The sequence below is a fragment of the Cannabis sativa genome, chromosome 4, assembly GCF_029168945.1.
Source record: "Cannabis sativa cultivar Pink pepper isolate KNU-18-1 chromosome 4, ASM2916894v1, whole genome shotgun sequence".
Taxonomy (NCBI): domain Eukaryota; kingdom Viridiplantae; phylum Streptophyta; class Magnoliopsida; order Rosales; family Cannabaceae; genus Cannabis; species Cannabis sativa.
Genome location: NC_083604.1, coordinates 67,472,040 through 67,496,276, shown reverse-complemented (window position 1 = coordinate 67,496,276; position 24,237 = coordinate 67,472,040). Strand labels below are relative to the sequence as shown.

The window sequence follows — 24,237 nt, the reverse complement described above, 5'->3', positions numbered from 1 at the left end:
TATTGGCCGGTCTAGGGCCAATAACTTTACCAACAAGACACAGATCCAATCTCTTCTTTCCCTCCTCAATGCCAGCTTTATTCAGTTCAAGAACCGGTCCATCACCCTCATCCAATCGTAAGACTTCTGCAAGCTGATTAACCAAGTCGAGATCCATGGACAGCACTCGCACAAACACCAGAAAATACAGCAGAAAAACAATCGCAACAGTCAACTCCACCCTTCCCATGAAGGGACTACGATTCCCAGGTAGTTTCAGAAGCTCCGAAACTAACGGGAGACTAACTTGATATACAACAAAAGTATAATTATAGCGGTAATTAATGGATTACATTTCGTTATTATATAATTAAAGATAGTTTGATAGGATATTGTACATATGCGTGTCATCAAATATGTGTGTATATACTTTGTTTTACCAAAAAAGTTTTACTTTTTCGAAGTTAAAAATAATAAAAAAGTATTAGGTTGGTGTCATTACAATAATTATTCTATTTTTTTTTTCCTCTCTCCCTTATTTTATGGGTGTACGTTAGTCGGTTTGGTCGGTTTACGTTACATTTTATTTAATCCAATATGAAGATCGGGTTATAAAAATCTAATTAAGTGCAACCCACCCAGTTAAGTAAAAGAAAAATTTCAACCCGCCCAATAAATTTGTCGGTTTAGTCGAGTTAACCCGTCCAAACTGAACACTAATGTTTATTTTTTTTTTCACATTCAATTGTTATATTTAAATTATTGTGATAATGAGATAAATATAAAGATTAAATTTAAAGTTCAAATCATGATCCATTATAATAACAAATATAGTAGTCTGAACTTTCTATTTTTTTATAAATATGTATATAAATTATATAATATATAGATTATATATAATAAAAACATATATATATATAAAAACTCTCTTAATCGGGTTGGTCGAGTTAGTTCGGGTTGATTGGGCGGGTTGATATTATTTTCAACCCGTCCAATATAAAGATTGGGCGGGTTATATTTTCGTCGGGTTTTTCGGTTTGTATTTTTCGTCAGGTTATCTCATTTTGGCTTGGGCGGGTTGTTCGGGTTGGGCGGTTTACAAAAATTTATGTACAGCCCTATTTATTTCCCTTCTGTTATTGAGTTCTTCCACTTCCCACGATGCTCATTTCTTTCTTGTTTTTTTTTAAACTTCTTCCACTTTCCCTTCAGCCACGATTCCTTATTGAGCTAACCATTTCTTTTTTCATCTTATATAAATATTATGTTCATCATCTTCTTCCCTTTTGAATTTTTTTCTCAAAAAACCAAAAAATATAAGGTTCAAGCTAAGACAACAATGGATAAGATAGTTATTGCAACTAAAGGTGCTCGTGTTAATTGTTTCTGATATCTCAGAGTCTTCTGTTTTGAAAGAAAAAAATGTGATTCATGTTAAGTCAAGAAGGAGAGAGAGAGAGAGAGAGAGAGAGAGAGAGAGAGAGAGAGAGAGAGAGAGAGAGAGAGAGAGAGAGAGAGAGAGAGAGAATTGAATGAAAGAATTCTGTTATTATTATTGAACAAGGAAGATTACAACAGTGTTTATATATAACAAAGCAAGAGAGAAAAACCAGCTGAAAAACCAGTAGAAGGTTGTTACAAGATGCAAACGTAATTAACTAATTCCTAACTGATTAAACTAATAACTGATTTTATCCTTAACAGTCCCCTTCAAACTCAGGGTGGTTGAACAAAACACTTTGTGTTTGTTCCTCAAATTAGCAAATTGATTGCTAGAAATTGGCTTGGTTAAACAATCAGCAATTTGATGCTCTGTTGGGACATGATTAACATTGATTTCCTTGTTGATAACTTTGTCTCAAACAAAGTATATATCTATCTCGATGTGTTTAGTTCGAGCATGCAAAATTGGGTTGGCAGCTAGCATTAGAGAGCTTACATTGTCACACCAGATCGTTGGGGTTGGAATTGATTTGTATTGGAGCTTGGAGAGCAAGGATTAAATCCATGTCAACTCAGTGACAACAGTAGCAGGACTCCTGAACTCAGCTTCAGTGGATGATCTTTATATTGTTGTTTGCTTCTTTGATTGCTAGGTAATTAGATTGTCACTTAAGAAAATACAGAATCCAATGGTGGATCTTCGATCATCTGGATCAACAGCCCAGTCTGCATCACAAAATTAATGCTTGAAGATGAGTAGATTGAGTAGTTGAGATCCATAGCCTGAGGTGCCAGCTAAGTATCTGAGTATTCTCTTTACTGCTACCCAGTGTGATTTCAAAGGATTGTGCATAATAAATGGCAGACTTTATTAACATTGTAAGCTATCTCAGGATCAGATCCATATTGAGATAATCTGAGGCATGAATTCATAGGAGAGCTTTATGTTTTGGCCCCTAGAAGCTTTGGTTTGCATAATAGATCATGAATTTATTTTTGTTGGGATTTATTTTTGTTGGGACAATTACAGACCAGTAGGTGTTTTGATGACTTGAATGTCCAGGAAATAGTGTAAATCACCAAGGTTTTTAAGAGCAAACTTGTTGCTCAGATTTGTAACAAGAGAAGAAACCTGAGATTGATCACTTCCTGTGATTAATATGTCATCAACATACACTAAAACATATAGTGTGTGTTGAAAACCTGCTTTAACAAAGAGAGAGTGATCAGTTTTGTAGAATTAAAGCCTAAGTCAGTAAGAATAGAGGATAATTTCTCAAACCAGGCCCTTGGTGCCTGTTTGAGACCATAGAGACCTTTCTGCAGCTTACAGACATGGTCTGGGTACTCAGGGTCAACAAATCAAGGGGTTGGACCATTTATATTTCCTCTTGCAAGTCACTATTAAGAAAAGCATTGTTAATATCAAGTTGTTTTATGGTCCAATTATTTGAGACAACAATGGACAGAACAGTTCTTATGGTGGCATGCTTAACAACAAGACAATGTTTCATTGTAGTCAAACCCAACTTGTTGGTGATATCTTTTTGCAACCAACCTGACTTTAAATTTTTCAAGGGAGCCATGAGCATTTTCTTTAATCCTATACACCCACTTGCAGCCAATGGGAGTCCTTCCAGGAGGCAATTTCACTAAGTACCAAGTTTTGTTTCTCACAAGAGCATGTTTTTCTGTTTCCATGGCTTGAAACCACCTTGGATCATTTAGAGCTTGCTTGATGTTGGTTGGTTGGTTGAAGAGAAGCCATCAAGACTTTTGGTTTCCTTATCCCTAATTTTTCTTTTGTTTGCATGGGATGCTTGTTAAGACCTACAAAAACCACATTAGAAATTGCATCTGTAGCAAGTTGAGTAACAGGCATTGGTGCTGGTTGGGAAGTGACTGCCAAAGTGTTAGTTATTGTCTCATTCACTGTATGTATAGGATCAGATTGTCGATTGGGATTTTGGTTAGGAAAATGGGGTTGGGAAGGTACAGACGTGTGGTGAGAATCATGAGAAGAGACATGTGGGGACATAACAGGAGTAGAGGATGAATTGGTGGGGGAGACTTTGGTTGTGGTATTGGTAGATACAACAACTTGAGGAGTGTCAGTATTCATGAGAGGGACAGGAATGGATTTTCGTTTGGCTTGATTAGCTGTTGTGGAAAATGGAAAGACTGTTTCATCAAAGAGAACATCTCTAGAGATGTACAGTCTTCCATCTTTAGATAGGCATTTGTATCCTTTGTGGGATAGGCTATACTCAAGGAACACACATGGAATGGACCTATATTGCAGCTTAACTCTATTGTAAGGCCTTAAATTGGGGTAACATAGGCAGCCAAAGACCCTAAGAGAGGTGTAGTCAGGTCTAGTGTCAAATAGCACTTCTAAAGGTGTTTTGTATTGAAGTTTGGGATTAGGCATTCTATTGATGAGAAAGACAACAGTACGATAAGCTTTATCCCAATACTTAAGTGGTAAAGAAGCTTGTGCTAAAAGAGTAAGATCAGATTCAACAATATGTCTATGTTTTCTTTCAGCTATCCCATTTTGTTCATGTGTGTATATGGACAAGAGACTTTGTGAGTGATGCCATGTTCTTGTAATAGTTTAGTGAATGCTTGATATTCACGCCCCCCCCCCCCCAATCAGTTTGAATGCTTTTAATTGTGTGTCCTAGTTGTAGTTCAACTTGAGCCTTAAAACTAATGAAAGTAGGTAAGGCTTCACATTTAGTTTTTAGCATGTGTATCCAAGTGTGTAGAATATGCATCAACAAAGCTAATGTAATATTTGTAACCACTAGATGAAATAGTAGGGGCAACACCCCATAAATCAGAATGTAAAAGTTATAGTGGTGTGGAATAGACAGTATTGGATGTAGGAAAGGGGATTTTGTACAATTCTAGCTAAAGGATGGCAAAGTCTATTGTGCCAAAGAGAGTATTCAACATTAATAGGGGGAATAATAGCATAGTTACATTGAGGGGATGGGGTAGGTAGGCTAGAGTACATTACAGTAGGATTTTGTGGCTGATGTTGTTGGTTTTTGGTGAGGGTATGTAGTTGAATGGCATCAAACTTGTAGAGTTCTTGGTTAAGCCTCCCAACCAGCAAGGTCTTCATTGTATCCAAGTCCTTGACAAGACAATAAGAAGGATAAAATTCAAACCAAACAGTATTGTCATTAGCAAACTGAGAAACACTTTGTAAATTCTTTGTAATGGAAGGCACATGTAAAAGATTATTTGGAACTAGATTCTTGGAATGAAAGGGAGAGATAAAGGAGGTTTTTCCAATTTCTTGAATAGGCAAACCTGAGCCATCTCCCATTTGAATTTGTTGATCACCTTGATAGTCATTGCCATAGGATAGGTTCTGTGGATTGGTTGTTAGGTGGTGAGTAACACCTATATCCGGGTACCAGCTGGTGTCAACAAGGGTTTCTGGTGAGGCATACAGCTGAGTGGATTCAGCAATGTTTGCACTTCCAGCAAAAGATTGAAAAATTTCAGGACCTTGGAAGGACTTATCAAATCGATAGAAGCACTTGGCCACTATATGCCCAATCTTATGGAAGAGTTGACATTAGACTTTTTGTCCCCATGGAGAATATTGACCCCTGCCTTGAGCCAAAGCACCTCTGGGATTGGATTGAGATCCTCTGGAGTAGCCTCCTCTGGCTGGTAGTTGGGTTTGTTAAGAGCTAAATCCAGGGGGTGGGTGAGTTGCAGCATATTGCAGATGAGATTACTGCATAGGATTTCCTCTGAACATAGAATTGGAACCAGGATTAGTTGAATTGGGAAAACAGGTAGAAGAAAAGGTACCTCTACCACCAGTGAAGGGCTTGGTATGGGCAAGATTTGATTCAGATTTGGAAATATCCAATTCTTGAGCAGATTTCTCCAATTGAACCTCCTGAGCCATAAGCAAGACTTCAATCTCAGCAACCGAGTACTCATTTGTTCTTGTATTAACAGATGTGATGAACACATTGTAGTCACTGGTGAGACCATTGAAAATGGCTGCAATATGTTCAGCAGGGGATATCACATGGCCAATAGATGCCAGAAGATCAACCAGTCTTTTGATTTTGAGCAAATAGTCTCCAAGAGATGTCTGCATCTTTGCATTTTGAAGTAAATTGCAGAAATTGATCAATGTTAGCTCTATTCAAGGTTGTGTAGTATTCTTTGATAGTCATCCAAATCTGAGCAGCAATTTTGCATCCAACCATGCGAGTGAGAATCTTCTCAGACATGGAAGACAGCAGCCAAGAAACAAGAATGTTGTCTTGTTGTTCCTAGTCTTCAAATTTAGGACTAACATTTTTGGCAAGACGATCTGCTTTAGTGAGGAACGTAGGAGGAGTAAGATGAGGATCGAGAAATCGTTGCAATCTGCTACCTTTGATTGCAACAAAAACTTTATGTTTCCACAGTAAGTAGTTGTGTTCGTCGAGTCGAACAGAGAGGGAGTGAGAGAAAGTAACAGGGGAGGTTTTTGGAAGAGAAGTAGGGAGACCACCAGTTTTAGACGAACCTCCATTGCCGGTTTGAGACAAAGCCATTGAAGCTCAAATCAAGAAACGAATCAGCTCCGATACCATGTTAAGTGAAGAAGAAGAAGAAGAAGAAGAAGAAGAAGAAGAAGAAGAAGAAGAAGAAGAAGAAGAAGAAGAAGAAAGAGAGAGAGAGAGAGAGAGAGAGAGAGAGAGAGAGAGAGAGAGAGAGAGAGAGAGAGAGAGAGAGAGAGAGAGAGAGAGAGAGAGAGAGAGAGAGAGAGAGAGAGAGAGAGAGAGTTGAATGAAAGAATTCTGTTATTATTATTGAACAAGGAAGATTACAACAGTGTTTATATTCACCAAAGCAAGAGAGAAAAACCAGCTGAAAAACCAGTAGAAGGTTGTTACAAGATGCAACAGTAATTAACTAACTCCTAACTAATTTAACTAACTGATTTTATCCTTAACAATTCCATCCAAGATTGAGACTAAGAAAGCTAAGATGGTCAAAATTATTCTTGATATATATAGAAGATTAGCATTGCTAATGACCATGATAAAATGTTCAAGGCTTTAGATTAATCACTTCAACCCACAAGAAAGACAAAGGAATGAGTAAAGGGAGAGTCCCTTGCCACAGGAAACTAGCATGCGAGGCCACACTTCACCTCACACCAGGTCTCGTGTGAGACCTCTACCCACCTCACATCATTCAGGGTGGAAAAGGCACCACCTCGCTCACTACGCATGAGGGAAGCGAGGTCCTTATGGGTAGTACCCCTTCACCTCGCGACACATGGTGGCCAAGCAAAGGTCCCCCTAACCACGCACGCTCTCAGACCCTAAGGGCCATACACCTCGTTCCACGAAGTCTCTCCTGCCTCACACCGTACGGAGGCCATGCGAGGTGACCACCTCATTGAGGCCTCCCCCACCTTGCGTTGTACGAAGGCCATGTGAGGTGACCCCCGTGATCACTAGGGCTCCCACACCTTGCACCCAAGGTTCGTACGAAGCCTCATCTACTCGATGACGTCTGTACGAGGTGGTTCACAAAGACCCTATATGTCGTCTTCAAGACAACAATCATTACTACAAAACAACCTTTTAAAGGCTATTTTTTCCATCTTTTTTATAAAAAAGAAAAGATAAAGGGTGTAAAAATACTCGTCTATTGAAAATTGACATTTAGAGACGGTTATTTTATAAAAATTGCAGCTATAACATTGATTAAAACCATTTAGAGGCAGTTTTTAATCTGAGAAAAAAACTACTCTATGACGTCGATTTAAAAATAACCAACGACATAGGTATCAACTTTTTTTGACACGTGTGTCGTATGACGTTGATTATTTATGTCATTGGTTATTTTCAAATAACCGATGCCATATGGTTGTATAAGAAACCCTTTAAGCTTCGTCTTGACTTTTTCTTCAACATGAAACCCAGTAGCATCACAGAACCCACACCCACGACGAAAAACCCTCGCCAACTACCTTTAGAAAAGCCCCATATCTCTACTATTTTTAAACTATTTTACTCCTTTTTATTCAAAATGTTCTATTTTCGATACATAAATCTATACACCCAAAAAATTTGCAATTTGTAAACCCTCGCCAATTTTTTTCTTCAACATATTTTCCTATAATCATATTCTCCTTCATAATATTATTTATAATTAATTTATTTTGAATACTTCATACACAAATGTCCATATGCACGTATTAATCCCCCCCCCCCCCCTTTTTTTTTGTTTTGTAAAAATTCCCCTAAATTTAATATATAGCTATATATATTCACGGGGTTGTTTGGAATATGTTAATGCTAGCAAGAGAATGATAATGTAAATTATTGCTTAGTTTGTTTTGAGGGTGTACTTTTTTTTAATTAACCTAGGAATATTATCCCCTTAGTAATATAACTACCCTTGTAGAGGGTAATGTTGGCTCCTTAAAAAATTGTGAGCTTAAATATTCCTTTCAATTATATTAATTTGAATAACATTTTTAAATTTAAATATCATTTATATTATGATTTATTATAAAATATATATATATATTTATATTACGAATTAGCTAGATAGGATTTTTTTAAAAAATTTATTTTTTAGATTATTGTCAATAATATATACACGTTATACATAAATTTTATGTGAGTAGTATGCATAAATAGTACAACGAACAAAGATAAATGATATAATGAATGTTCATTATATACGAATGTTTATTTTAATTAATAAAAAATACAATGAAATTTTAAATTTACTAATTAGTTTATTTATAAAATTAGTTTATTTTAATTAGTTTATTTTGTCCGAATAATTAGTTTATTTATATGTAAACTTAAAATAGACATAATAAAAATATTTTTTTTATTTTAATTTTTTAATTAATATATAAGATTTATGTGGTTAACTAAACAATGTAATTAAATTAACAAAAATATGATTATTTATTACCTTGCACAACAAACAGAATTTACATTTTTTTACAATCATATTCTCTTTGATAATATTCTCTATAATCAAATTATTTTAAACAACTCATAATTAAGAAAAAAAAAAAAAGATAGAGAGATATTGCGCTTGTAAACTCTACATCAATTATAAAGAATTAAAGATCAGTTGGCCCACATTAATTGTACAAAATAAAGCATATTCTGTTAGAGCAAGCATACACAAGTAATGTACATAAAAAAGACAACATAGACATACTTGATCACTATCTTGACCAGATTTTCTTCTTGTTATCCCTTTCCTTTACTCCTGGTACCTGATCTTTGGTTACAACCCTCTTGTTGTGAGTAAAGGGTCCTTGAGTGGTGGTGGTGGTTGTAGTAGTAGTAGTAGTGGCTGGCCTTGCTGTTCTCATAAATCTTGAAATCTTGGGTGGGTCAGATTTCCTAATCTTTCTTTCATTCAAACCTGTTGACACCATCATAATGTTCTCAGTCTCTCCACTTTTAAACTCCCTTTTCCTTCTTGTCCCTTGTGTGGAATCATTCCCTTTCATGGATCCTTGACTCATTGGACGTATTGAATTTGAACTTCTTAAAATATATGGCTCAATATCATGCATTAACTCATCTCTCACACATGTTTTTATTTCAACAGGAGTGGCCTTGATCGAATCGACAAAATCATGAGTACATCGTAACTGTTGCTCTTGCTCTCTCAACTTGTCCTCAAGTTCCTTAATCTGGTGTAACAAATAAAACATTACCACTTTGGAGTTGTCTTCTCTAAAAGGACCTACCCTACACACTTAACTGTAACTATAAAAAAAAAAAGGGTACCTTCTGATGAAGTAATAAGGAGTCTGAGTTTTGTTCCTGCTGCTCCTTGAGTTTTATTTCAAGTTCCTTAATCTGGAGAAACAAAAAGAATGTAGAGTTAAATATAATATAGACCACTTAATTTTCCACTAGCAAAGAGATACACAAAATATTAATTCTATTCTAGTTCATTGGCAACCACCACCTTCTGTTGGAGGATAGCAGCATAACAATCAGCTTCTTGCATTTGATCCTTAAGTTTGGTTTCAAGATCTTTAACCTGATGAAATTAAAAGTAAGAAGCTATTTCAGCCAAATTTTATGTTGAGGGGAAAGAGCATGTGTAAATATAGGCACAAACCTTTTCTTGGAAAGATTCAGACTCTGATTGCTGACGTTCTTTAAGCTTCGTCTCCAACTCTTTGATCTGCATTAGTTTATAAAAAGAAAACCGCTTAGTTTAAATAACAGGAGATTAAAATGAAAAATTATTAAGCTGAAAGAAACCTTTTGTTGAAGAGAACAACATATTTCTTCTTTTCCTTTCAGTCTATCTGAAAGTTGTGAGACTTGCTTCTCTGATTGGCTGTGCACAGTTGCCTTTAGCTCAAGCTGGTTTTCAAGTTCTTTGATCTTTTCTTGTTGGTTTTTGAAGGTTTGATCTTTTCCTTTTGTCTTATTCTCTAAATTCTGCAAGGTCTCTTCTAGTTTCCTTAAAGATTCATCTTTAGATCGAACTTCCTGCCTCAGTTTTTCAAGCTTTTGAAAATAAAAATAAGTTGAAATGTCGAAAATAGTGATGAGAAGAAAATAAGTTAAACTGAATATGTAGATACTCACTGATGCTTTCATCTTTTGAACTTCTCCTGTATCAACCTGCTTCCTAGCAGGACCCAATTCAACTCCACGTACCCTTGTCGCAAAATTTAAAGAGCTCAAAGTTTCACCCACATCCAGGTCGGAAGGGCTTATTTGCACAAACATCAAAGTTTTTGCATCACCCCCTGCATATGAACACAACAATCTCATTAGCATTAATGAAACCCGGCATAAGAACCAAATTTTTACAAGAGCGGGCAAATAAAGATCACAATGTTGTGTGACTTCTATTACCTAATGAATCTTGAAGTAGATGTGTCAACTTAGAATTCCTAAAACCAAAAAATAAATGATTATTAGACATAACAGAAGCTGTGTTGCAAAATTATCATAAATACATACTAATGATAGAAAATAGAGCAAACCTGTAAGGGATGTGGCTGCTTTTGTTTGCTAAAGCCGAAATCACGTCTCCTAGCGCTGAAAGGGATCTATTGATATTTTGAGCCTCCTTGAGTCGCTCCCCTTGAGCATCAGTTTTTGCAAGCCTCTCACTGCCTGCCAAATCAACAAGCCAAAGCTTGCTCTTGGTGCACTCGCCATTCATCAAGTTCTTAGCTCTTACCATTATGCAAAGCAAGCTTAATAAAGAACCAAAGTAAATATACATGTTCAAATATTAATAAATTAAATATACAGCGAACAATGAAACTTAAGTGTTTGGTATAATGTAATGGTAATAGTAATGAAATGGAATAAGAATGGTAATGGGGATTGACACAGTTTTCCTCACTTAAGTTCTATATTTATATAAAGAGAGAGTATTAAAGTAATTTTAGTTTTACTTTGTTTATACTTTGTGATGTAATTCTCAGTACTTACCTTTTTCAATATAATGGTAATGGTAATAGTAATGGAATGGAATAAGAATGGTAATAGGAATTGACACAGTTTTCTTCACTTTAAGTTTTATATTTATATAAAAAAAAAAAAAGGGTATTAAAGTCATTTTAGTTTTACTTTGTTTATGTTTTGTGAAGTAATTCTCATTACTTATCTTTTTCAATGTAATGAGGATTCCATTATATAATGTAATCCCATAACATCATCTTTAAGTGCAAACCAAACATTTTAATGGGTAACTTGATTCCATTACAATACCCATTACAACAAACCAAACATACTTGCAACTTAGTTGCAAAAGAAAATTTAGAATCCTTACCAGTGGGATCGACTGCTATGCTCATTAACATTATTGCTACCAACAGCTCTAGCATTGCTTCCAGCCTGCAATACAGTCCAGACTTGATCAATGTTGGTAACTTTCGCTTCTACAATTCCTGGAACGTGATGAGACCCTTCTGAGGCTTGCTTTATCTCCAATCTAACAAACAATAACACAAAAGATGAAAATGCTTAGGCAATCTTAAGTCAGCCAATTCAGTTAACTATGTTCAAGAAAAAGAAAGAGTAATCTCACTTCTTTGATGTTGGTGATGTAGCTAATAAGTCTCTTATCTGCTCGTTGTAGACTTCAAGTACACTAACAGATATGTCGTACGTAAACAGTTCACTCCTTTCCTTCGAAATTTGGAACAGCTGCTCAAGAGTCCTATAATTTACTCCCCTGTTCTGTTCAGTACCCTCCATAGTAAAAGTCTTCCCAGTTCCTGTTTGTCCATATGCAAATATACAGACATTGTAGCCATCTAGCACTGAAATCACCATTGGTGAAGCGTCCGCAAACACATCATCTGTCAACACAATCAATAACTATGTTCATAATTGTTTCAGCAAACAAAATCATGATAGGCAATCAAACTATATAACTACAATACCTTGATTGTCTTTTGGTGTGTAAACTTTATCAAACTTGAAAGACTTTTTAGAGGCAGCAGTACTTGAAATCCCAAGACACCCATCCTTTGCTGCATCAAAGTCTACAACTGTCGTGCACCCAGCTGCTAACTCCCCCTTATTTAATGGGCGGCAGCGACAAAAAACTCTAATATTGCCTAAAACAATTCAAGATATATATATGAACTTTATTGTGTATAAGAAACCATGATACATCAGGAAATATGAAAAAAAAAAAATACCTTTAGCTTCCTGAATTTCGTTGAAGAGCTTTTTTCTTTTGGCCTGCTCTTCACTGTACTTCATTTTCAGATCTTCACACTGTGCAACTGTAGTAATATTCCAGAAGTCCATGTAAATACATTGAGAACAGAAAATGAAAGTAAGAGCAAACATGCACAAGTTTAAAAGAAAATATTAAAGTAAATCAAACATACCCAGAGCTTGAACTGCAGAAACCATATTATTCAAATCAGGAATGGAATCGGCACATTCATGTGCCTCGTGTGAAAGTTTAGAATGCTCTTTCCTCATAAGCTGCATAAGAAACGCAATCAGAGATTTGTGTCAATAAACTTAGATCAACGAGAGTAAAATTCCTTTACGTTGATGCTGATCTGCAATCACATGCATTTTAATTGCTACCTCAATTTTTTCCTGCAAATCATTGATTGCCACTGCCCACCGTTTCTTGTCCTGCTCATACTTGCTGTTGATATCTCTCAAATCTTCTGCTACTTTTTCCATAGCTTGATCTAATGAGTCAACAAAAAAGACTAAAAGTCAAGAGTGGTCTTACCTTGGACAAAAACATAATACAGAATCAATGGTAATGGTATGGCTACCAATTTTAATGACCATTCTTAAGATAAAAGTACACTTGATCATTTCCTTTCAACACTAATTTTATTTTCATTGGCAATAACTGATTAACCACATTTTGTTGAGTGTGCTTTGAAAGAAAAATCTTACTAAATAAACTATATCAAATATTCTGTTGATAGCATTAAGCACATTGACCTCATATTTTATTCACTCTCCATTTTGACCTTAAGCTACAAGTAACCTGGCTGAACCACACATTCTATGTTCATAAAGATAATCACATGATGAGGTTGTCATGCTTAGATTCATCAAACTGGAAAATCTTGAAAATTCTTACCCTGAGAGAGTTTCTTAAATGTCATGTTGTGAAGTTCCATTCTGACATTGTCTAGTTGTTCATTTGCAGAAGTCAATGACATCCATGCCTCATAGCATTCTTTTGCCTTAAGCTGGCATTGTGTGGTGAGTTCTTGGACCTTCTTTTCATATTTAGCTGTAGACTTTGTTTGGATTAGTTTGATCTGCAAACCATAGACTTTAAATTAGTAAATTACGGCTTGGCAAGCTTTATAACTCTTCATATCAGTTTTATCTAACCTGAGCTGAAGGAACTACTATGTCAGCGGCACAGTTGTCACATTTGAGAGATTCATGTGTAGTGGGATGTAGATCTGCCATTAATTGAAGTGTCCTTAGAAAGTAATAACATGAGGAAGATATCTTCTTCACTACATAACAAATCAATACTAAATGAAGGAAGAAATTACAATAGAAAGATACCTGATACAGTTGGTGGTGCAGTTCTTATGCCAATTCCACTAACTGCCGGGCTTCCAATAACCCCTTCAAATCTTATAACAAGTGTTCTGTCTTCTTTTACAGAGACCCTCAAGTCAACTAATTGCAATGGCTTATTGGCTCCAGCAACAGCAAAAATGTCAAAATCTGACAAGACCTGCAGTATTCACACCAAAATGAAAATTGTTCCTACTTTCCCTAATTCCTTCTCCCCCAGTCCATAAATAAATTAAAACAAATATAAGTAGCAAAGACACTGTATAAGCTTTTCGCTTGAGAGCTTACCATTTCTTCCTGGATAAACACATTGAACATCCTCATTCCTTTTGGCCCATTTGTGTTAATGATTTCAGTGAAATGAAGATCAACATAATACTCTCCAGGAGAAAGATCATAGAACCGATAACAGAAATTTCCCAAACGTGCTGACTGATATATAGACGGATAATCTCCAGCATGAGTTATTTGCTCATTGGTTCGTATGACATTCCCTCCCTCATAATAAGAGTCTTTCAGTAATTTTAAGCTAGAGCCTGTTTCATGAACAACCTCCCCTCCAGCATTGATGAACATCACATATTCAGCTGTTTCCCAAATCGTTACAATTAGATAAATATTGTTTGATTTCCGATTACTCAGTCAAGTTCATACGTAAACCAATTATACACATATAACTATACAGCTAATATCCCTTGGATAATGTTTTGAGGAACAAAGAGCAAACTTTATCAATTTCTAGATCTTACATTTCACTAACTTAAATGGGACTACTTTAGGGACGTAACTAAGTTCCTCTGAAATGGGACTACTTAGGCTCGCTGAGAAAATATATTAGTAAGTGTAGGTTCTCGTTTCCTAAAGTTTATTTTCGGATTCGAGTATTTTCCAAGAAAAACAAACAAGAACTACGAGAAAACACTAACCTGTGGAAGTGGGTCTCGTTAACCCGGTTGATATTACCCTTGCACCAGAGTCGCAAAGCATTGAATCCACCATAGAAAAATCACCCTCGGCCATGGAAAGATCTTTCGAATCTTGAATCTTCGAATCGTCTTTACTGGTATCAGTAGCCAAAGAAACCAAAGAGGTCGAAGTTAGGGTTTCTGAGTCTTGATAAGAATCTCTGAATTGGGTCTGTTCCATGAAATCTGGACTTTACGAATTAATGCAAAAGCGTTGGTTTTTTTTTTTTTTCTCTGAGAAAGAAAAGTAGTCGTTAGTTTTTGAGAAGAAAGGACAGGATAGAAATGTTTGTACTACGAAGATGAATCATTTGATTGCTCGTTCAAATTTGAATTTAGAGAGCCGTTGCCTGTCCGTGAAATTAGACCGTTACCTTCCTTTTTAACCCAAAATAAAGTTTCTTAAAATGACCTTTTACTTTAGATGGTAAAAATAAAACCCTCAACAAACTTGATAAGAAAAAAATTATTTCTATGTGGGATCTTAATTCAAAAGATTTAGGGAAATTTACACTCTGCCTAATTTGGCCATTTTTTATTGCAATATATGAAAGAGTGTCTGCCCATGTTCATGCTCTGAGGCAGTTTTCAGTTATTTACAATTTTTGTTGATCCCCACTTTCCCTGTTCTTCCTCTTTTCCCTGATTTCTAATCTCAACCGTGCCTGTCATATTTATCACCCTTCTCTGTTGTTGCATTATTTCTCTTTGTTATCCATGAATCCCCTACTTGACAAAATGAAATCCACAATGTCACTTACTGAAAACGAAAGTACCATTCTAGCCATTACTGATGATGGTTCTGATTCTGTAGTAACAAATGAATTCATTCTGATTGCTCGAGTTCTTACTAGTAAAAAAGTATGGTTATCAACGTTTCAGCGACAGATGGCTGAACATTGGGATGGAAGATTCAAAGTTAACATTAAAGAATATCATTCTGATCTGTTTTTGCTCTGTTTCGGTTATGAAGGAGATCGAGTTCGGGCTTTGGAAAAGGAGCCTTGGCATTTTCAAAACCATCACATTGTTCTTCTTGATCCAACTATCCATCTTAATGTGACTCCTGAACTTATGATTCATACTCATTTTTGGGTGCAAGCTTATCGATTGCCATTTTTGAGTAAGTCTAGATCTCTTGCTAGATCTTTGGCCTCAATTCTTGGAGAATTTCTGGAAGTGTATGATGATTCTTTAAACGAGGGATGGGGGCCATTTTTACGATTTCGAGTTAAACTCGACATTACTAAACCACTCTTGAGGGGTCGGATGATTACTCTCCCTAAGATCAAAGATGAGTTTTGGGTAGAGTTTCGTTACGAGCGTCTACCAAATTACTGCATGGAGTGTGGTCGAATAGGCCATTTATACCAAAAATGCTCTGTCTTCCTGGAGAAATTGGATAATGACATAGTTCCTGAACTGCCATATGGACCACAATTGAATGGGGCAAGATTACCAACTTCTTCTTATGACCGTTATCGCACAGATTTTTCCAAAGGCAATGCATGGCCATTACTTACTCGGTTGGCAAGAACTACTTTGACTGCAACTCTCCCGACACTTTCCGCTATTCCTCGACCACAACCGATTCCTTTCTTGTTAGGTGAATCGTCGACTTCTGCAGCAATACAAGCCAACTACCGACCAAGCATTATCCCAAACATAACTGCTGGTTCAAGTGGTTTTGTCTCCAACTCTCCTCCATCTTTATCCCTAAGTGAGCCAATGTTTACACCACCTACTCTTAAATATAAATCCTTTAGTAAAACACCACTTTGTTCCAACACTGCAACCATAACTGCTGCTACTTCCTCTGCCTCAGACATTCACTATCAGAATAAAGGAAAACAGGTTCTCACTTCTAGTAACTGTCCAAACACTGCAGTCAAGTTAGATGTTTATACCCTTGATCTGATAGGTGATGGTATTTCCAACTCCAACAAATGCTCATCAAATGTTTTCGCTACATACCCTCCACCTACACACCAAATTTATAGCACTACATTTCCTTCCCAGTCTACCACTGCTACTGCCCCCACAATCTCCTCTGTGTCCCCACCTATTTTGCACACTACAATGACAAATCTCGGAGGACAGGAGAATGCTTCACCAAACCGTACCTATAAGCGACATTATGACACCAATTCAATGAGACAAACTCTTAAACGATGTCGAGCCAACCAAGCTGCCATGGTTTCTTCCTTGTCAGAAGAACTTGATCCAATTCAGTCAGTTTCTGCTGCTGCTGGGGTAGATTCAACTGAAGCTGATGACAACTCCGCGGTGATTGCTCAGCAATCCCGCGCCTTGCCATGAAAATCATTAGTTGGAATGCACGGAGTTTAGGGAATTCGAGTGCATTCTGTCGTTTGCGTTTGCTTGTCAAAGAGCAAACTCCCCATGTTTTGTTTCTCATGGAAACAAAGGTTACTTTTCATTCTCTTACTCGTTTTAAGCAATCTTTGAATTTCAATAATGGGTTAGAAGTTCCTAGGACGGGGTTGAAGGGTGGAATCATGTTGTTGTGGAAGGATATTGTGGATGTAACTCTTCTTTCAATGAATATAAATTATTTTGACTGTTATTTATCGTGTGATGATGGACCCCGATGGCACTTATCTCTTGTCTATGGTTTTCCGGAAACTGAAAATAAATTGCACACTTGGACACTAATTAAACGATTACATGATGTTTCTCCTCTTGATCCTTGGATGGTGCTTGGTGATCTTAATGAAATTTTCTCTCACTCTCATAAAAATGGGGGACCTTTAAGACCTGACGCACAAATGAGTGCTTTTAGAACTACTTTGGATCAATGTTGTTTGAATGAATTGCCTTTTTTTGGTGATGATTTTACTTGGTCTAGAAGTAGGAAAAATCATGCTGCTCTTAAGGAAAGATTGGATTGGTTAGAGGTGAGCAACGGTCGGCTTGGTCGGTTTTTTACACAAAAAAAATCCAAAATTCGGTTTTCGGTTTTTATGGTTCTAATCCGAAAACCGACCGACCATTATAAAAATATAAAAAAACCGACCGTTTTAATCCACGGAACCGAACTTCATTTTTTTTAAAAAAAAAAATAAGTTTTAAAATTTTTTATAATTATTTGAAAACTAAAAAATTAAAGTATTGTATCAAATATCATATAATTTAAAAATAAAACTTTCTTAGTTAAATAAATAATGTAAAATAAACTTTTTTAAATTTGTTCAAATTATTTGTGCTACTAATATGGTAATGAGTTATATTAAAAAACTAGTATTATTTTATAAATGTGTGTATATAATATGTAAATGCATCAAATTATAATAAAATAAAATAATAAATAATTGAGACTTTAAATAAAAAAGATATAAGTAAACTTAGATTAATAAAATTGTATATTAAATATGTACAAAAATAATATATATTACATATAATATATATGTTCGGTCGGTTCTCGGTTTAATCGGTCGGTTTGCGATTGACACTAAAACCGACCATATTAAAGCGGTTTTAACCGAAGGCAGTTTTTTCAGTTTTCAGTTTTTTCGGTATCGGTTTTTTCGGTGTTCGGACGGTCGGTTTACTCGGTTTGGTCGGTTTCTTGGATTTTTTGCTCACCCCTAGGATTGGTGCTTTGTGAATACTGTTTGGATTGACACTCTTACCAAGCCTTCTGTCACACACCTTGATTATTATGGCTCTGACCATAGAGCAATATTGGTTGAGATTAATTTCTCTAATCAATTGGCTACAGAGAAAAGAAAGTCAAGGTTTCGGTTCGAACGGATCTGGTTAAATGATGCAGAAAGTGCGGCTATTATTGATGCAAATTGGAAGCAAAACCAGCAACTTAATGAAGACATTTTCACACAATTATCTGGTAGTTTACAGAGTTGTACTGCTTCCTTGCAACAATGGCACATTGGTAAATTTGGACACATGAAACGTGATATTAAAGAGGCACAAACCAGAGTGCAACAACTGAATTCTAGTGTCACACCAGATAGTAGTTTTTCAACTAATGTGCAATCAGCTGAAGCAATCTTGGATGAGCTTTTGGCCAATGAGGAGCAATATTGGCAGCAGAGATCTCGGGTAGACTGGCTACAATCCGGGGATCGTAACACAAAGTTTTTTCATGCCAAAGCTTCCTCTCGAAAGTCCAACAATCGAATCAACAAACTACAGAATGCTGCTGGACAATATGTTTATTCCAGGAAAGAAATTGCCACTGTTATCACTCAATATTTTGCAACACTCTTCAAAGCTTCAGATGAGGATCACTGGGCCTTGTCTCATGTTCTCTCAACTATTCCAACTACAATAACAGATGCACACAATGACTTTCTCTTACAAGATTTCACTAAGGAAGATGTTCTTACAGCATTGCAATCTATGGGTGCGGATAAGAGTCCTGGCATTGATGGGATGTCTGCTATGTTCTATCAACACAATTGGGATACTGTGGGTCCATTGGTTTCCTAAGTTGTTTTGGATGTTTTAAATAATGGTGGAAATCCAGTTGCTTTTAACAAGACTCTAATCACTCTCATTCCAAAAATTAAAAAGCCAAAGACCATGAAAGACTTCAGACCGATTAGTTTGTGTAATGTGGTCTATAAGTTGATTTCCAAGATGATAGTCCTACGGCTGAAACATGTTCTCCCATATGTTATCTCCGAAACTCAGAGTGCTTTTCTCCCTAATAGATTGATTACGGATAATGTATTAGTGGCCTTTGAGATGGTTCATAGTTTGAAGAATAGAAAGAGAGGAACTAAGGGATATGCCGCACTCAAACTTGATATGAGTAAAGCATTTGATCGTGTGGAATGGTCCTACTTGGCTGTTGTTATGGGTAAAATGGGTTTTAACATTCGTTGGATTACACTCATTATGACTTGTCTACATACCACCTCATTCTCATTCCTTGTCAATGGTGAAATTAAAGGTTCGGTTATTCCTGAGCGTGGACTTCGTCAAGGCGATCCTTTATCTCCATACTTATTTCTGATATGTTCTGAAGGTCTTTCAAGGCTTTTAAAATATGAGGAGGCTATTGGACGGCTTCAAGGCCTATCAATTTCTAGAAGTGCACCATCTATCACACACCTCTTCTTTGCTGATGATAGTTTACTCTTTTGTCAAGCTAATGATCGTTCTTGTTGTGTTATTAAAAGAGCATTGGATATCTATCATCGGGCTTCTGGACAACTTCTCAATGAGGACAAATCGGTATTGTCCTTTTCACCAAATACTCCTGATGCTATTAAAAGATCTTTCAGCCAAATCTTGGGTATGCCAGCGAGTGAATGTCATGAAAGGTATTTAGGTCTTCCTGCCTATTATGAACAAGATAAGAAACATCTATTTGCTGATATTAAGGAGAGGATTTGGAAACTCTTACATGCTTGGAATGACAAATTATTCTCAATTGGAGGCAAGGAGATTCTTTTGAAAGTTGTGGTTCAATCAATCCCAACTTATGCCATGAGTTGTTTTAAACTTTCAAAGAGTTTCTGTACTCAGTTAGACACAATGATGGCACAATTTTGGTGGGGTTCAACAGATGATAAGAAAAAGACTCATTGGAAGAAATGGAAATTCCTTTGTAAGACAAAGATGGAAGGAGGATTGGGATTTCGTTCCTATATCCATTTTAATCAAGCGTTGCTTGCTAAACAAGCTTGGATGATCTTTAATAATCCAACTTCTTTGCTGTCACAGATTCTAAAAGCAAGATACTTTCCAACCAGTGATTTTATGACTGCCAATAAGCCTAACTATTCTTCACTTACTTGGCAAGGCATTTGTTGGTGGCGTGAGTTGCTGGCTAAAGGGTTGAGGATGAAAGTGGGTACTGGTAGGCACATTTTATGTTGTTCTGATCCTTGGATCCCAGGGAAATCTAAGTTCACACCAGTTTTTTATTGTGGATTGCCTCATAATAAAGTCTCAGATTATATTACTTCAGATTATGAATGGCATTTACAATCACTTCAAAGGGATTTTTCAGTAGTAGATATTGACAACATTCTCACAATTCCTTTGTCAAGTTCTGCTACTGAGGACTACTGGGTGTGGAATTACAATAATACTAGAGATTACACATTCCAATCGGGCCATCACTTTGCTTGCTCTTTGGAGGACCAAGGTATATCTACAACATCTGGTTCAAATTCTTCCTGGTGGAGTGAGTTCTGGAATCTCAATCTTCCTTCCAAGGTAAAGATATTTGGCTGGAGAATTCTTCAGAATTCATTACCTTGTGCTGCTGCCTTATTTCAGCGCAAAGTTATTACTTCAGCAGCATGTAGCTTATGTTCCAATGCTTGGGAATCGGTGGGGCATGCTTTGTTTAGTTGCAAACATGCTAAAGCAGTTTGGCGCTCTTCAGATTTTCATTTGATTTTCAAGCTGCTAGTCGAATGAAAGATGGGGATTTTATTATGTTTCTGTCAACAATTCATACCAAATATGATATGGAAAAGATTCTATGCATCATGTGGTTTATTTGGTTTGATAGAAACAATATTTTACATGATAAAATGCCTCAAAAACCACCTGCAATTTGTGCAAAAGCACTGGTTTATCTCTGCAATTTTCAGCAGGTTCAGACTTCTCTTTCGACACCTAACCTAAGACCATCAGTAGCTCCTCATCAGCCATGGCAAGCTCCTCCTCAGGGTCAGTTGAAATTAAACGTTGATGTTGCTGTTCTTTCAGCAAGTAATCGAATGGGGTTGGGAGCTATTGTCAGAGATTCAAATGGTCATGTTCAGGCTGCACTTTCCAAACCAATGGTAGGAAATTTCAAAGCTCATGAAATGGAGGCCAAAGCTATTTACCATAGTCTTATATGGGCAAAAAACCAGCACCTGCCTATTGATATTGTGGAATCACATTGTTTGATGGTGGTCTCTGCTCTCAATGGTTTATCATCTAAAACACTTTGTTTTAATGACCTTATTTTAGATGTTAAAAATTAATTATCCTTTTTCCCTGATGTTTGTGTCCCTCATGTTCGTAGAGATTCTAACCAAGCTGCTCATGGCTTGGCTAAGCAAGCCTTAGTGATGGATAATGATTGTATGTGGTATGAGGATATTCCCCCTGCCATTGTCTCTGTTGTTGTGAAAGACTCTTTGCATTTATAATAACAGACCTTTTCCCAAAAAAAAAAAAATTGGTCATTTTTTAACATTTATGATTATGTACGGTTAATTGAACTTTTTTTAAAAATTTATTTTTTATTTTTAAATTTTAAAAAGTTTGTTAATTACAAATTTACCTATGCATGCTGATGTCATACTTTTTTTCCTCCATTACACGACATCTTTCCCTTCTTCTTCTTCTCTTTTTTACGTTTTTCATTTTTTTTCTCTTTTCTGCGTGTTTTTTTCTCTTTCTATAACCCACGAACATCAAACTGTCCTCAACTCTTCTGCCCTAACCCATTAATTTCCAACCTCCCATTTCAGTCACGATCTCCCATCTTTTCCATAACTGCATTTCTTTTTTAATTTTTTGAAATAAAATTTATTAGAACCAAAACGGACTACACCACAACCGGATGATCAGCCTTACAAAAATTGGCTAACCAATCCGGAAAAGAATTGTCAAAAAACTGGGTGGTTTTGTCATCTAGACATTTCCTAGCTAACAAATTTGCACATTCATTATTGGTTCTTTTTACATGAATAATATTGACACTAGTAAAAGTTTCCAGCACATTGTGGATCTTGTGAATAATGTTGCTTTCAGCGGTGAATCTTTTCCCCTGGTCTTTGATTTCCTCCACCAACATCCTGCAATCCGTTTGGATTTCAATCTGGTTTGTCTCAGCAGCTGGCGGTGTCTTCAGAGCTTCCAAAATAGTCCAAGCTTCAGCCATCTTTACTGAACATATGTTGTGCATATAAATCATCCCAACAGAGAGGAGTTGGCCATCCGCCTTTCTCCAGATGAACTTGAGCCCCACACCAACAACATTGTCTAGGACAACTGCGTCGCTATTTACACAAATGCAACCACTTGTAGGAGGAATCCAATGTTTCTGATTGGGGGGAACACATGCCTCCTTTGAATAGCAATAGTCTCAGCTGTGGTAGCCTTCGGATAAGCAGAGAAGAGCCAATTGATCAGCTGCTGTCCGTTCATACTTGGGAGATGATTCCACTTCCTGTTTCGATTTTCCTAGATTGCCCAAAGAACTTTAACGGTATCTTCAAACTCAGACCTGTTAACTTACTGCTCAACAGCCATCAAAATATCAAACATAGATCCTTCTCCCAGGCTTGAACATTTTTTGTACCAAGGAAGAAGTTTCCACATGTTTTTAATTTTATCACAACTCCATAATGCATGGGTAAGAGTCTCATCATACCTTCCACACAGATCACACCGAGTATAAATATCCATACCTTTGTGCTTCAAGTTGGTCTTTGCAGGCAACCAGTTGTGGCACACTCTCCATCCAAAAAGCTTCATCCGAGGAGGAAGTTGTAAACTCCATAAAATTTTCCACCAATTCTGAATCTCTGCCATGTTAGAACATCTAGTAGGATTAAGCTTCATCTCCCTTCCAACCCTATACCCACTTTTAACAATATATTGACCATTAGGGGTGAATGGCCAAACTAGAGTGTCTTCCATATATAAATCTATGGGGATTCCTTGTATCCAAGGGATGTCATCTTTGTGAAAATGATTAGTGATCTCCCCCATGTTCCAATTCCCATCCCAAGTTATAAACTTATGAAGCTTGGTTTGGGATGGAAGTCTGGGAAATTGAGAAAGAGTAGCCCCATGTGGTCGCGGGAGCCATTTATCCTCCAACACATTTATCTCTCTACCATTTCCAACCCTCCATCTAGCCCCTTCCTTCAGTATTTTTCTGCTCCAACAAATTCCCTTCCAAACACAAGAAGCTCCCGTAGGACAACCTGCTTTCATAAAAGAAGTATTAGGATAGTAACTATTCTTCAAAACCCGGGTAAGAAGAGATTGAGGATTATGAAGAAGCATCCACCCTTGTTTGGTCAAAAGAGCTTGGTTGAACTCAGTTAGGCTTCGAAATCCAAGACCTCCCTCCTCCTTAGGTCTACATAACTTATCCCACGTACTCCAATGGAGTTTCTTATGATCTTTTGTATCTCCCCACCAGAAATTAGCAGCCAAGGAATGGAGATTCTTTATGAGCTTTTTTGGAAGACGGAAGCAGCTCATGGTATAGCTCGGAATAGCTTGTATCACGACTTTGATTAATATTTCCTTTCCGGCTTGAGAGAACATCGAAGACTTCCATCCTTTAAGCTTGCTCCAAACTTTCTCTTTAATTACTTCAAAGACCTCTTGTTTCCTTCTCCCCACAAAACTCGGAAGCCCCAAGTACTTAGCATGGTTTGACACAAGCCGAACCCCCAGCCTATTAGCCAAATCCTGCCCCATGCTCACTTCAGATTTCTCTAGATTTACTTGTTGACCCGAAAGCCTTGAATATTGCTGCAAGATATTCTTCATAGTATCGCATTCAGTCTCCTTTGCATCAAGGAAAACAAAGCTGTCATCTGCAAAGAATAAATGCAAAACTTTGATTCTATCTCTCCCGAATTGAATCCCATTAATTCTTCCAACCCTTTCAGCTTCACGAATAAGGCAAGAAAGACCTTCCGAACAAAGAAGAAAAAGATATAGGGATAGCGAGTCACCTTGGCGAAGACCCCGGGTAGGTTGGAAATTCCCAATTTTCTCACCATTGATGAGGACCGAGAAGGCAA

The 24,237-nt window shown here is 36.8% G+C and overlaps 1 protein-coding gene across 1 annotated transcript; it reads right to left on the bottom strand.

The window, feature by feature from the left end:
- Window positions 1-8,464: 8,464 nt before the first annotated feature.
- On the bottom strand, window positions 8,465-14,841 carry LOC115714623 (kinesin-like protein KIN-14R). Its single transcript, XM_061114367.1, has 19 exons — window positions 14,432-14,841; window positions 13,794-14,092; window positions 13,491-13,665; window positions 13,308-13,381; window positions 13,048-13,231; window positions 12,531-12,640; window positions 12,323-12,422; window positions 12,128-12,214; window positions 11,867-12,043; window positions 11,509-11,782; window positions 11,251-11,412; window positions 10,454-10,669; window positions 10,323-10,360; window positions 10,050-10,213; window positions 9,717-9,968; window positions 9,571-9,636; window positions 9,415-9,489; window positions 9,231-9,302; window positions 8,465-9,133 (listed from the first exon to the last, which is right to left on the bottom strand). The coding sequence occupies exons 1-19, from the start codon at window positions 14,649-14,651 to the stop codon at window positions 8,657-8,659; spliced, it is 3,222 nt and encodes a 1,073-aa protein (XP_060970350.1). The 5' UTR covers window positions 14,652-14,841; the 3' UTR covers window positions 8,465-8,656.
- Between the last annotated feature and the right edge of the window lie 9,396 nt (window positions 14,842-24,237).

Excerpts from the sequence above, each read along its gene's own strand:
- LOC115714623 (XM_061114367.1), bottom strand. The coding sequence starts at position 14,651 with ATGGAACAGACCCAATTCAGAGATTCTTATCAAGACTCAGAAACCCTA. Across the intron at positions 13,382-13,490 it reads TGCACCACCAACTGTATCAG|ATCTACATCCCACTACACAT; the intron begins GTATCTTTCTAT and ends AATTAATGGCAG. Across the intron at positions 11,783-11,866 it reads CACACCAAAAGACAATCAAG|ATGATGTGTTTGCGGACGCT; the intron begins GTATTGTAGTTA and ends TTGTGTTGACAG.